Source organism: Embiotoca jacksoni, unplaced genomic scaffold (genome assembly GCF_022577435.1).
Source record: "Embiotoca jacksoni isolate LCO1_2020_lvr unplaced genomic scaffold, fEmbJac1.0.p SCAF_52, whole genome shotgun sequence".
Taxonomy (NCBI): domain Eukaryota; kingdom Metazoa; phylum Chordata; class Actinopteri; family Embiotocidae; genus Embiotoca; species Embiotoca jacksoni.
The window spans coordinates 167,501-182,591 of record NW_027185406.1 but is presented as its reverse complement, the minus strand read 5'-3'; the positions used below and the strand labels follow the sequence as shown (position 1 = coordinate 182,591).

At 43.7% G+C, this 15,091-nt stretch overlaps 1 protein-coding gene across 1 annotated transcript in view; it reads right to left on the bottom strand.

Annotated features, from left to right (window-relative positions):
- Window positions 1–15,091, bottom strand: part of afdna (afadin, adherens junction formation factor a) — a 74,470-nt gene that overhangs the window by 9,608 nt on the left and 49,771 nt on the right. The window contains 13 exon segments of the mRNA XM_069172353.1: window positions 272–406; window positions 1,197–1,232; window positions 2,447–2,626; window positions 3,416–3,651; window positions 3,731–3,984; window positions 4,249–4,657; window positions 5,466–5,616; window positions 6,138–6,335; window positions 6,492–6,583; window positions 7,351–7,551; window positions 8,911–9,029; window positions 10,534–10,607; window positions 10,696–10,761. Coding sequence (XP_069028454.1) covers window positions 272–406; window positions 1,197–1,232; window positions 2,447–2,626; window positions 3,416–3,651; window positions 3,731–3,984; window positions 4,249–4,657; window positions 5,466–5,616; window positions 6,138–6,335; window positions 6,492–6,583; window positions 7,351–7,551; window positions 8,911–9,029; window positions 10,534–10,607; window positions 10,696–10,761 — 2,151 coding nt within the window.

Here is a 15,091-nt window from a genome sequence, read left to right as displayed (position 1 = left end):
ACGTCATAATTGTACTGTAAATATCCAGTTAGCAGCATTAGCTTAGCATGAAGCCCGGAAACAAAAACAACCAAATTAGCGCCATTAAACTCTATTTCCGGTTATTTATATCCTCACGGTGATATCGCAACTCATTTAACATCAAATTCGAATTTTAAATAAACACATTTTTGAAATAAATATTTTAAAAGACGGTAAAATAAACGATAAACACTCGTTAACAACGTATCGGTCGAAGCCCGGGACGTATTTTTAGGACGGACACACCGACCTTCTCCTCGGCCTCTCGCTTGGCTCGCTCCTCCTCCTTCCACCTCCTCTCCTCCTCCTGCTTCATTCGCTCCTCCGCCTCCCGCTTACGGATCTCCTCCAGCTGCTGCTTGCGCCGTCGCTCCTCGTCCTGCAACTGGTGACACACACACACACACACACACACACTTTAACAACTCTGCGTGTTCAAGTCTGGATTTGCTCCTGGGCACTGAAAACACACACACACACACACACACACACACACACACACACACACACACACACACACCTGTACATGCAGACACCTACATGCAACAACCAGAAAAGGGGCGGAGCTACAAAGAGGCCAGCCCCCTTCTTTCGGCTACTTGAGGTCGACTTGATTTCAGGTTTGTTTTTCGCTGATGATGATGATGATGATGATGATGATGAGCAAATCAAGCGTACCTGAAGTAACGCTGAACTTCACAGAGAGGACATACAGAGGCTCAGCTGGTCACAGACGGACAGACTGATGGACAGACAGGTGGATGATGGACAGACTGATGGACCATGTGGCCCCGCTCAGGCAGCTGCAGGGGAGCTCTCAGGACTGTCATGCACCCCCCCCCCCCCCCCCCCCCCCCACCACCACCACAGCCAAACAACAAAGTCAAGCATCCCAGGACGGCCCCTATTCATGACCGGCTGGCTCTGAAAGCTCATCACCTGACATCCCCCTCACCCCCCCCCCCCCCCACAATGAAACAAGTAAGTCCAAGATGGATTGGGGAGGGGGGGTGGACAGATAGGAAACACTGGGGGGGTAGGGGCAGCCCAGACGGAAAAAACAGGAAGTGATGTAAGGGGGACGGGGACGGTGGGTGGGGTGTGTGTGTGTCTGTGTGTGTGAGGGGGGGGGGTGTGTGTTACAGGATATTTCATCTTTAACAGGAAGAACATACCAAGTCTAGAACAGAGATAGCTGGGACAGCAGTCTGCTGCTATAAAAAAGAGGGAGGAGAAGAAGAAGAAGAGAATCGAGAGTGAGAGAGGGTGGGAGGGGGGCGGGGGGGTGAGAGGAGGAGGAGGAGGAGGAAAGGGGGGGCGGGGGGGGTAATTCCCCAAACATTTTATTTTAAAAGGGAACGAGTGGATTAAATTGGGGGAAAAAAATAAGAATACAAATCAAATAGGAGTTAAAAATAGAAATAAGAAAGGGGGTGGGGCAATACAGTAAAGTGAAAACATTACTGTGGTCTGATTAAAAAAATTAAATGTATATATATATATATATATATATATATATTCACGACATCCAGATAAAAAACACTAACCTACATTTAATTTTTACTTAGAAATATAAAATCTTTCTTTTATTTTGAAGTAGCAAAAAAAAACAAAAATAATACTATCATTTTAAAATATATATTATTATTATTATGAGCTAATTGCAGAATAAAATAAAAATCGCGAGCGTGTGTAAAAAGACCTTAGCAATTGAAAAAAAATAAAGATATTGTATTATTTGAATATTTTTGACCGCCGTTTTAGTGTCACACGTTCAGAGAGTCAGAAATGTGTTGAAAACTCTTCTCTTACTCAACTCGACAGTTTATCGTCAACAAACGAGTGTCTGAAAATAAATAAACTCGTATTAAATAAGCACACGTGTAGAAAAACTGACCAACAGAAACCTACAGGAAACATTTCACGACATTTTGTCGTTTTTTTTTTTTTTTTGGAGCACCGTCCCGAAACCCCCCCCCCCCACCCCCTCCAACCCCCTCTCCCTTCCAGCCAATCAGATTGAAGCAGCTCAGCATGGCAAAAGCGATGACAGAAGCATGTTGCAGATGCACATTGCGGGACATTCAGCGCTCGCTGCCGCGGGACGAATCCCCCCCCCCTCCCCCCCCCCCCCCCTCTTTTTAGCGTTTTTTTTTTTTTTTTTCTTTCTTTCTGTTTTTCCCACCCATCAGCACAACTGCCTGAGGCTCCGCCCCCTTTCCTCTCCACGCTTTCGTGTCTCAACTGCGGGCTGATGGGAAAATAATCGCTAGAAAAAACAGAAGTCAGAAAGTCGGATTTCTGCCAAAGCACGTGATCCACCGATGAAGTCTTCTCTCCTCTTCATCATCATCATTCATTTCTCTCTCTCTCTCCAGCCTCCCTCCCCCGCCCCCTCTCCCTCCACCGCCCCCCCCCCCCTCACCCTGGCTCTCTTCTCGGCCTCCAGCCTCTGCATGATCATCATGGTGTCCACGTCCTCGTCGTCCTCCTCCTCCTCGTCTTCGTCGCTCTGCTTGGACTCCTGCAGCCTCTTCTGGAACTGCCACTCCAGCATCAGCTTCCGGAGGCGGTCGCTCTCCTCCGCCGTCCGCTCCGGCTTCGACTGGGAAGACGCAAAAAAAAAATATAATAATAATAAATAAATAAATAAAAACAGTCAGGTCTGAATCGGACTCGGCTGCGGTGACTTATTTCTATTTTCTTTTGAAGTTCGTAGGAAACTTTTTATAGAAAAACATCCAATCAAAACCAACAAACTGTGTAAACACGAAGCTCCGTTTAAGGATCTTTTTGTACATCTAGACTTTTATTTAAATTATACATTCATAATTTTAGAGTTTGTAATATTCCCACAGTTCTCGCAGTAATCATTTTCTGATTATGACGAGCGAACAGATGTTTATTTCGTCGCCTATTAAAACAAGACGTAGCATTTTTGTAATTTGAGGTATGTCGTGTTTTTTTTTCCAACTAAAACAACAAGATTTTGGAGATCAGGTCAGATCCGTCCCGTTTATGTGCATAACAATTCATATTTACATCTTTTATTCTTCAGTGTAAATGGGTGACATATTTGTCAGCTCCATAACAGATCCTGGTGTAAAATATTCAGTAAATATTGTATTATTATTATTATTATTATCATCATACAAGAAGTCGTTTCTGTGGCGCAGCCCGTTTTAAATTTAGTGTAAATCTATTAAAAGGTTTTTCATAATTACTCCAAAATTAAAAACAAAATTGGAAATTTGCTTTCAGATTACAATCACAAATAAATCACATTATTCTCAAAACAAACCAAAAAAAAATTCTTTGATTCAATAAAAACCATAAACAAATGATTAAAATAAACGTGAATTTTCAAAGTCCGGGAGAGTTAAGCTCCGCCCACCTGCAGCTCCTGGATCTCTTTGTCCAGCAGGTCGACGATGTGAAGCTGCTGCTGCTTCTCGGCCTTCTCGCGGGCGTCCCTCTTCCAGGGGTCCGGAGACAAGCTGTCGCTGGACGTCAGCTCCTCCTTGCTGATGGTGATGTACTGCAGGTCTCGCCTCTCGATGGTGCGCGGCTGCTGCTGCGGAAGCAGCTCCCTGATCACCGTGTCCATGCCTGCGATGACGTCACGTTTAACTCGAGGTTAGACGGGAGAATATTTGAGGGAGAAAACGTTTCAGCGTGAGGAATGTTTTTTTTTTTTTTTTTTTTTTACTTTTACCGGCGGGGTGTGAGGCACTGGCAGGCGGAGGGACGGCCGACCGCGGCAGGCTGGCCAGCTTCTCCGGTCTGGATGGGGGCAGCTGGGGCTGCGGGGGGAGGTAGGGCTGGGGCGGGGCCACGGAGGGCAGCGGGGGCTGGTGGTGGGGAGGGGGCACGGACCCTCCGTTGTTGTGAGGCTGGACGGGCATGACGGGGTTGGCCCGGATCTGACCCAACTTCCTCTCCTGCTCCCGCCTCTTCCTCTCCCTGGAAAATAAGCAGCAAACATCCATATTGGAAACACAATCACTCTTTTTTTTTTTTCCCCCCCCAATTAAATTAACCTGAACAAAGCAGGTTATTTGAAGGCATTTTAACGCAGTAAAGTCCTGACAACGGAAATGTATACATTATACAGAGGAACCCAAAAATTCAACAATTCTCACTCCTTTAAAACTCCTTTTTAAAAAGGAAGAAACCTCCGAGGCAGTTTTTGTAAACGGACTAAAAGAAGAGCAGAGGCCGTCCCACCTTTCTTCCTCCAGCCGAGCCTTCTCCTTCTCATACCAGCGCTGCTGCTCCTCCCGCTTCTTGCGGTCGGCCGCCTGCTGGGCCGTTACCGCGGTGACCGCGGCGGGAGGCGGCGGGAGCGGCAGGTCGGGCTGGGGGTCGTAAGGGTCGTAGGTGTCGGTGTAGGACGCCGGGGGCGGGGGCGGCGGAGGGGGCAGGTCGGAGCGGGAGGGGGGCTGCGCCGGGTGCGCCGGCGCGGCGTGGGGGGCGTTGGGCGTCTTCCACCGGCCCGGCCCGGTCTTCTGGTTCTGGGTCTTGTTGGAGGACGAGGACGAGGCCGAGAAGTTGAGGTGCTCCTGGCTGGACGTGGACGACTCCAGGGAGGAGGACACCTGCGGCTGCGGGGCCCAGTGGTCGGGTCCTAACACACCTGCAGACACGAGGGGAACGAGTCAGCGTCCTCCGTCGGGGACCTCCGTGACCTCAGCGATGACATCATCACGTCAGGTGGCGTTACCCATGTAGAACTTCCCTATCTTTACTTATAAGATCATAACTTAGTCATTACAGGAGCGAAACATTCATGCTCTAGCTTGGTTTTTTTTCAGGACAGTCGAGGCTATTTAAATATTTCATCATTTAATTTGATAATAGTTTTATCATATTGGCCTTTATATCAAGGAAAAAAAGATAGTAGAGGAGATTGTCTCGAATCTGGAAATATCTGAACCATGTTTGTGGGACACTGTATGGAAAATAAATGTTGTTATTGTTATTTTTTTTTTAATACAAAGTGGGATGTAATGTTGGAGACAGTACAGAAGTCAGCTGTGGAAATGTCGGATTTTAAACATCACATTTTTAATGCAACTCGGCTCCCAGACGAAGGAAGACAGCTGTTAAAAAGGTAAGACTACTTTTTGTCGAGCTGAAGGGGGCGGAGCTAATGTTTCCTCAGCTTTATATTTAGAGATCACAGTTAAAAATACCTCAAGGTTGTTTTTCATCTGATGGACTTTCACACAAAGTGCAAGAGGGTTCATCCTGATTTGAACAGATTAAGGGTCAAACGTCAAATTTTTATATATTATGATTATTCGTACATATTACATAATCACGAACGATAATATCCCCATTTGATTCTATTTTAGAGGAACATTTGGACGCTGATATCCGGTAAGCTGCTGGATAATCTGCTGGTTAATACACTTATCAGGTTCTTTTTTTTTTTTCCTCACCTCCCGGCGGACCTCTCTGGTAGTCCAGCTCTCTGTGTTGGTAGTCCAGGTCCCGGAGCTGGTAGTCCGGCTGGTAGTGCTGCTGCATGCGGTCGTCGGGCCTCAGGCTTCCCGGCGGCGGGTAGAGCTCCTCCTGGGAGTGGTTGATCCGCTGCGACGGGAAGACACAAAGCCGTGAATAAGAGATGAAGCAAATTATTAAAAAAAAAAAATTAAAAAAAAGGAAAGAAGAAGGAAGAAAGAGGAGAGCAGGAAACAGAACGGTGAAAAAAAAGGAATAAAAGATGCATAAAAGAGGGATGAACGGAGACGGAGAGGTTTTCAGACTCTCCTGAAACCTTTTTCTTTTGTTTTGTTGCTTTAGGAAAGCTGAACAAACTAAATCTATCGTTATTTACAATAAACATCTGCCGTTTTGAGATATTAAAAACTGTAAACTCTCCTTGGCGACTTTCTGACTGCCTAACTTTAAAAAAAATGTCATTATATTTTAGGTAGGAATGCATTTTCTGCATCTGAACTCAGATGGGGCGGGGCTTAATTTGGAAGTGGGCGGTGCTTATGGGCCGGAAGTGTGTGGGAAGTAACCGGAAGTTGTTAATTTAAGCCTGAGGTTGATAATGGGTTGATCAAAAACACAAAACAAAAAAATTGCTGGTATGGAGCGTCTACCTGCATGCTGTTGCTGTGGATGCTGTCGACCACAGGGAGGCGCTCTCTGTCGTCCATGCCCTGCCAGTGCTGCGACGGCACCTGTCCCGGACCCATCACCCGATCCTGGCTCTTGGAGGCCGGGATGGTGAAGTACTCGCGGGGGTAGGTCTGGGTGGGGATGGGGTAGGCCTCTGGATGAGGAGGGGAGGGCTCATCCTGGAGGGGGGGGAGGATAAAAAGAAAAAAAACCCAGAAATTTCAATATTTGTGGAGAGAAGAATTATTTCTCACCTCCGTTCGAGATACTGCCGTCGAGTGTTTGCCGTCACCCCCGCCGGGACATTCCTCATCGGGACGTCGACCGTTACTTACGTCCGCACACAGGTTGCCGGTGGAGACGGAGGTGATCTTGGTGCCGGGTCCTCCGGGGTACGCCGATTTACCGGCGGGACTCTGGCTTTGATCTGACGTAGAGGAAGGAGACGTGGTTTTACTTTAATAATTAGAAGCACAATAGGACTGAATTTTTTTATTTTTTTTTTCGATTTCAGCGTCATATCATATCGCTGTGTTTCTGTATCAGATGATTTGTTTTTTTGTATCTAATCTAATTTTCACTAAAAATATCCTCTTTCCTCTAAATTAGGTGGAAATAATACAAGAACCAGGCATAACACAAAAACTGTTTTAACCTCCTGTTACCATGTACTCTAAAAATTTTGTTTTTTTGAATTTGCGAGAGTGATCAAATGTAATTAAGCAAATAATATATTTAAAATAAATACATTTCTGGACGTTTACTGCGAACAAAAAGTGTCCAAAAAAAAAAAACAACAGCCACAGGCCTGTCAATCAAACAAGACACACCCCCCAAAAATGTTTCACTTTTTGAGGCCTAATATCTAATTAACGATGGAATTATTTTCAAATGGACCAACAGAAAACTAATTAGAAGGAGCGACTTCAGCGAATGAGATCATGACGACTCGTGGAAAATAATTACTGACTTTGTAATTCACAAGAGAAGTTGAATGGGAGTCTGGAGCCAGAGCCTTTTTAGAGGCAACCTCTAGTGGCCATCGGTGGTATTGCACTTAATAACACTTCGGCCTTCACTTTTCCCAAAAATTGAAAATAAAAACAAAAACAAATAAAAGAAGAACAATAAGGCTTAAAAAAAAAAAAAAATCAAAATCAGATTCAGCGCAGATATAAAGGGGGAGGGGCTTACTGGCTACGTTGGGGCTGGAGCGGTGGTCGGCCCGGTTCTTGAGGAGCCGGTCCTCGCCGCTCATCTTCTTTGGTTCGGGGTACGAGTCCCAGCCGGCCTGCGGGCTCTCCGGAGAGCCGTTCTGCACCGAGCTGTTGTACAACTCGAAGCCCTCGCTCTTTGGTCGCAACTTCCCGTTCTTCTCGCGGCCACGGTCCGACGCTGGAGGGAAGAGAAAGAGTCGTTCAGGACAAAAAAATAAATAAATCAAATCCACCAATCAAAGGTTTTTTGTTTTTTTTTCAAAACGTGACTGTCAAGGCTCTTTTAATTGTATTGAAGTTCTTCTTTTAACGTAGGTTTATATGAAATCCAGTTTCTTTCCGAAGTTTCCCGCCTCCTCTCGGCTTCGTGACATCACTCGGTGAGACTCACGCTGAACTCGGTCCGGTTTCCTCCCGCTAAAAGAAAACGTCCTTCACCGTCTGGTGCGGTGAAAAAGCCCTGCGGTCGAGGCAGTTTGGGAGGAAACACCCTCCCCCTTTCTATTTTTTTTTTTTTTTTTTTTTTTTTTTTTTAATCGCCGTCCTTGGACCGCAGACGGGCCCCCGGACCAGAAGACTTCCTTAATGAATCTGGGGTCACATTCCAGCAGACAAAGAGCAGCACACAGCCAGTAAAGAAAAAAATCAGTGCCATGGATGTGTATTAGTGTGTGTGTGTGTGTGTGTGTAGCTTTTCATGTACACACACACGTATCTGGCTCTGGCCACAAGCGCTCATTATATCCGTCAGTCTGCAAAAAAGCTGGATTTTTCAGTGCGCTTGCAGAGAACAACAAGGACTTTATTTGTCTGGACGAGTCTGCTTCTCCTCCGTCGTCCTCAGAGCCACTTTACCGCCACCGGCCTCGTAACAATCGTCCATTCATTACTACTTCAAAAAAAAAAATGACAGAAGTCTGCAGGTTTCACGGAGCCGAAGTTATGACCGGGAGAACTTTTGTTTTTGAAAGGATTTCAGTGTCCTCGATTTTTCAGCGACAGATGAAATATATGTTTCTACGAAAGGCTTTTTAGAATTAAAAACGGCCGATTATTTGATCGATTTATTGTCTGGTTATGAATGCAATAAAGAAAATGTCCACTTGAGCTATTTAGAGCACAAATTGATGCATTTCAATCAACTTTCTTGCTCCAATCAAGTCTAAAACTCTGAATATTCGATTTATAATGATATAAAACACAATCGACAAATCTGCACGCAAAAATGGACGATGATGCATAAAAAAAAAAACAATTTCTAACTAACCAAAATGATTGCAGATTAATTTTTTGGTTGATTGATTTGATTAGTCTGCAGTGCTGAAGATTTAATCATTAAAGAACAATGTTTTTTTTTTTAATGAAATTACAAGAAAAAAAAATGAAAAACATGAATATAAAACTTATAACTGTAAATAATACAAAATTAAAGTGGAAAAGAAGCTTGAAAACACAGTCGCTGCTTTTAGTGGTGTGTGTGTGTGTGTGTGTGTGTGTGTGTGTGTGTGTGTGTGTGTGTGTGTGTGTGTGTGCTCACCTCTCGCCATCATGGGGCTCGGCTGGTTGAGGAGCGTGGCCAGTCCGTGGTAAATGGCTCCCTGCTTGGCGACTTCCAGAGTCACAACCGAGCCCGTCCTCGTCATCAGCTCGGCCGCCCTGAACGGGGGGGGGAGGGGGGGGGAGGGGGGGAAGACACCATGAATATGAAAGCATCGAGTGGTCTGACACACTGAAGCTCTTCTCTGTTGAGTGGGCGTCCGACTGGCGTGACGCGTTACGTATTTAATTCTCCCGTTTAACGGCATTGAGCTTTAATAAGATCGATATTTTACGTCTTCCCCGAGTTCAGAAATCTAATTTAAGGGAAGTTTCGAGTGTGTCGAGAATCGCACCGTTCTCGTACAACAGGAACAGTCTCTGAACTCTTTGATCCACCCGTATATGTGTGTATATATATTTATTTAATACGACAGCGCTACCTGTTTGTCATTAAGGGAAGTAATGTTTTTAAAGCTGTATTTTGAGCCCTGGAGGATTATAGTCGTATCTGCCAGAGACTCACTTCATTGTAATTTGGTTACAATCCTGCCATACGCCTGTTTTTTCTCCCTGCAACTGTTACGTGTGCCTTTAACCATAAAAAAAAAGAAAAAAAAAAAGTCCTATAAATAGCTGAAATTATCTGATTAATTTATCTGAGACGATAAAAAAAACATCAACTGCCAACTGCTACCTGCACGCCAAAGCAATTACACAAATTATTTGACACACAGCGAGCAACAACACTGAGTATCAAGCCTGAACACGCTGAGCAGGAGGAATGACTGGATTAATGTGAGCGGTTTCCAAAACACACACACACTTTTACTGTGTGTGTGTGTGTGTGTGTGTGTGTGTGTGTGTGTGTGTGTGTGTGTGTGTTCCAGAACACGCCGGAAATCCCGTCTCTCTTTACGAGGACAACCTCGAGACGTCCTGAAGCCACCGAGATGTCTTCCCCAACTTAATGGCCCTCGCTGTGTGTTGAACAAAGTTGAATGGGAGTCTATGGAGGCGTTTTGGAGCCGACCTCTAGCGGCACTCGGTGGTACTGCAGCTGCGTCGTCCACTTTTATATACAGTCTGTGGTTTTTTTGTTGTCATTTTTGTTTCTTTGTTCTATTCCAAGTACCGACCTCTAAGATGGAGAGAAATGTTTTTATGTTGTTGTTTTCTTTCATTTTGCTTTGTTGAATCGAACATAAAATATTTAGATTTATATATAAAACAGAAAAAAAAGAAAGAAAAAACTGTTGGAAAAAAATGTAATTATATAAAGACTTTGTATAAAAAGTTTAAAAAAACCAAACAAAAAAAAACAAACATGTTTTTGATTGTCAAAATAGTTTCAGCATCAAACTGACCGTGAATACGTCAGTGCCGCTCACATGGTGGTTCAGCATCTAAAAATAAAAACCACCACGTCTCCTGCTGGCTGTTTCATAACGGTGAGTCAGAAAATGAAGAGTTTCAACTTGCGTCGGCTGTTCGTTTTCCATTTCTCTGCACTGATTGAATTCTGTCCTCCAGCAAAGTCAATCTACCAAAGAGCTAAACATTTGATTAAACTATTACGTAACAGGGACAGGACCATTGTTTTTTTTGTTGTTGTTGTTTTTACCTCTCTTGTGATAGGCCGACCAGACTGCGCCCGTCAACACTCAGCAGCTGGTCGCCTGCAGCCAAACGGCCGTCCTGCAGAAACACAAACATCACGTGATGAGTCACCGTGTGTGTGTGTGTGTGTGTGTGTGTGTTCAGTTTTCATATTCAGTCTACGAACCACGTCAGCCGCGCCGCCTTTGACGACAGACTTGATGTAGATGCCGAGCTTCTCCTGACCGGCACCCTGCAGAGAAACAAAGAAGGACGCGGAGAAATGAATGCGGCGGCCGTCTTTAGAATAAAACCGTTCGATTGTCTTAATCCTGATAGGAACAATGGCGGAGAGAGGAAGTCCGACAAGAAGACCTGGAGGGAAGTCCAGCATCACTTTAAAAAGAAACGTGTACATGTACAAGGGAGGGATCACGAATTACAAATAATCGCTTTAATCTCCAAAAATCGATTCGTACACGCGACTTCCGTTCTTCTTTATTTCCCCTGTTTCTACCGCCGCCTGGTTGTAATGCGTTACTCCCGTCAGAAGGTGGCGGTAACGCGCCTTAAAGCTGTTTGCCGGCCGCCTTTAAACAACACGAGGAGAAGAAGATCATCTACGTGGGCTTCGACTTCCTCAAACTTGATATTGATTGTGTTTCTTATCAGGTTTTTTTTTTTTTTTTTTTTTTTTAAAGTCCAGCAGACTTGAGGTGACGAAGGTAAAAGTTCGCTCGTGGTTCTGTCCGGTTTCCTCTCGCTAAAGTCAAAACGGGAATTTTTAACCTATAAAATGACATTTCCAACACTTTAAGAAGTTAGCAGACATTTGTTCATGTTGACGTTTGATTAGCAGCTGAATTGCGTTTGATATTTTCCAATAAACATCTACGAGTGTTCAGTGTTTTGTTGCTTGAGGACTTTGTTGACTGTAAACTTCTTCCTGCAGCAGGAAACGACTTCTGAATATGCGGGAACATAAAAAAAAAAGTTATTTTTCTTTTTAACAAAGAGCTTTTGTGTTGTCATCTCAATAAAAAAAAGAAAAAAGAAAAAAATACAGATTGTAGATTGTCGTTATTAAACCTATTTGGTTTTCGTGCTTCGACGACTTCCGACGTGAATCAATGTAGATGGTTTTCTTCGTTTTAGTCTAAAAAGTTGATTGATTTAAAAATGTCGTTTTTTTTCCCTTCTTGTTTGTATTTATTGACCGCGTGAACGGAGATCCATTCATCGAGCGCCACGTCGTCCATCGTCCCCAGTTTTTTTTTCCCCCAGTACAAAAAGCACAACGGAGACCCTTCAAGGCCTCCGAAATATTTCAGCCACTTTTTTTTGTTGTTTTTTTTCTAGTTTTTTTGCGCGTCTGCAATAATGAGGCCGGATTCATGCCGGCACGGACTTCCTGCGAGCGACATTTAAGATTCGAGGGGAGCCGTGAATCATTCACTGTCTTTCTTCGTGTCCGTTATATATTACAGACGGCATTAAAAGATCTTCTGTTTCAAAAAGACGGCGCCACGGCTTGGGCACCAAAACAGCCTCCGGAGACACACGAGGGGAATTTCCCAGGATCCCCTCGAGGATGTTCGGGGGTCTTTCAGTTGAAGTGAAAGGGCTCCTAAAAGGTTCAGAGGGGCTACGAACGTTTAGCAGTAAGTCCATCGTGTTTAGCGACGCGACTTGCGTAAAAATAACTGCTCTGTAAAGGAGTTAAATGTCACTTTGATTTCAATCAAACAGACACGCCCCCAAAAACAGGTCTTTTTAAATCTTCTTTTCTAATGAATGAGGGATTATTTTCAGATGGACCTCCAGAAAACTAACAAGAAGGAGTGACTTTAGCTAACAACACCGAGATAACTGATGGACACATTTTATTCACTTTGGATTTGATGAGAGAAGTTGAATGGGAGTCTATGGAGCCGGAGGCTTTTTGGAGCCGACCTCTAGTGGCACTCGCTGGTATTGCAGCTGAAGACACTTCTCATTTTTCAGACCCGGAAGTTACGTCCACTTTTACTCTACTTAATCTGCAGATTATTTTCTCACTTATTTGAGTAGTTTTGTAGTTTCTAACACGGCAGAACGTTATGAAACACATTGCTCACCGTTTCCTTGACCTCCAGGTGAAATCTTTAAATACGTTTTGTCCGATCAACAATTTAAAAACCTAACGAAACTTTGTTTGCAATAATATAAATCGCAGAAATGTAGAAAATCCTCACGTCGAAGGAGCAGGAAGACGAAAATGTGTTTTCTGTTCTACTTTTGAAAAATCAATAAATGATTAATTGACAATCGAAATAGCTGCTGATCAACTAATATCAACTATTTCTTTCTGTTACGTGATAAATTTACTCTAAACAAGTGAAAACACTGCAGTTTCTCTCTCAAAGTCCTGGAGACGGACGGACGGACCTCAAATAAATGATCTTGAATTCGTAAAAAAAAAAAGAAAAAAAAAAAGAAGCTATATATAAATCATCCAATTATTGGTGTTTTCCTGCAGACAGCAGACTCACCGGAGACTCGCGTACGTCTGATGAAATAAACAAAAACAAAAAAAACTGCTGCTAATATGCAGGCTGGCGACGCACCAAAATTACAGCTTGTCGACCTGCAGCCTCTCTGAGGTTAAAACCACTCATCCACAAGAGGCGTTTTTCAGGCGCTGAGCGCTGTTCAAAGGCCGGCTCCGCCCACACGGGGTGTTTCCTGTCATTTCAGCGGATTAGCCGTCGTCTGTGGGCAAAAAAAAAACTAAACAGGCTGTGGTTGACTTTGTTTTTTGTTTTTTCCCCACCTGTCAGGACGGGACAGTTTTCAAACCGTTTGTAATTGTTCGGCAGGTTATTTTTTCTTTTTCAGATTAAAAACAGACCCGACGTGAAAACAAGCGGGAGGGAAAAAAAAAAGAAGAAGAATCAGAGCAGCTCGTTATTGAAATAGAAATAAACAGCGTGAACTTAAATTTGCGCTAGCTCCTGTGACGCACAAATATCTACGAAAAGTCGTAAAGATGCTGGCCAGGGGAAACGCTGATGTTCAACGCACGATATTATGACATCACGATGGGGTCGAATCACCGAAGACCGTCACGTTGTGCACTCAATTAAAATTCTCCCGATTGGGCAAAAAAAATACAAAAATAAATCCCCAACGTGTGCATCGTGAAATGAACGTGGAAGTCGTAGTAACGAAGTTTGGCCACTAGGCTGAACTCTGTTCCTACTGGAGGAGGGGGAGAGGTTCACGAGGACACTCGAGTCGGGACATTAAACGTGAACCTGCGAATAACGTCCCGGTTTTTCCACACAAACCTGCCAAAAATTTAAAAAAAAAAAAATAAAAAGCGATTCCACCCTCTGACTTCATAACGAGTTCTCCTTTCACACACCTCCTAAACACCTCTTGCCCACAGTGTCACAGGAAAGTGTGTGTGTGTGTGTGTGTGTGTGTGTGTGTGTGTGTGTGTGTGTGTGTGTGTGTGTGTTACATCCTCTCATTGTTCCAGTCCTCACAGGGGGGAACGCTCTCATGCTATTGTTCCACTTCTAGTACATTTCTATCAAGCTAACAAACAAACACACAACTTAATACATCAAACACACCGGGTTTTTTTCACCCCAACTTTCCCCAAAACTAGTAATCCCAGTGCAGAGTGATGCAGCAACACCAGAGTCCATTCAAAAATTCAGCAATTTAAGCCTCTTAACACTGCAGATCTTCATAAATCAGAAGTCCTCGCATAATTTCAAGCAAATGAGCTATTTAATCGACCAAGAACTTTAATAAAAGTGAAAATTATAAAATTGACTCGTGTTGAAGCACGGCACGCTCCTCCGCGTTGAAAAATAAGAACGAGAACGCTCATTTTACGTTATTAAACGCTGCTTTATCTGTCAACAACCAAAGCGGCCTAAAACGCCCAGATTTTTGAATGGAGTTTGGTGTCAAGACTTCTCTCCTGCACAACTCCTGGATTGCAACACGCTGCAAAAGTCAGATTAGCTCGTTTCACATCAGAGTGAACACACCAACATATGTATATGTGTGTGTGTGTGTGTGTGTGTGTGTGTGTGTGTGTGTGTGTACTGAGAGTTTCCTCAGCTCCAGCTGGGAGCTGTCGGCAGGAAAAGACAAACACAATACCAAGAAAAACACACACACGCATGTGGGAGTTTCTCGCCGGAGTGTTTTTGAGGATACAAAAAAAAAAAAAAAAAAAAAAAAAAAAAAAAATCTGCTGCTCGGCTTCGTGCGTTACAGGAAAAAAAAAAAAAAAAAAAAGGCTTCAAGGACATGAAAGCTCGAGCTCAATCGCCACGGCAACTGCTCTCGCAAACAAAAACAACTATTTTTGAAGTTCTTGTCAAACAAGATCTTAATTGAGCTTTTTTGTTGTTGTTGTTGTTGTTGTTCATTATCTTACGATAAAGAAAGTCAAGATGTCTCCAAATAGTTTTATTGCCAGAAAATAAGAAAAAGAAAAAAAACCTCTCTCAGGAATTCAGAATATGAAGAATAACCACAAAAACAAAATAGCATGCAATCATTCATATCTCTGCAGGATA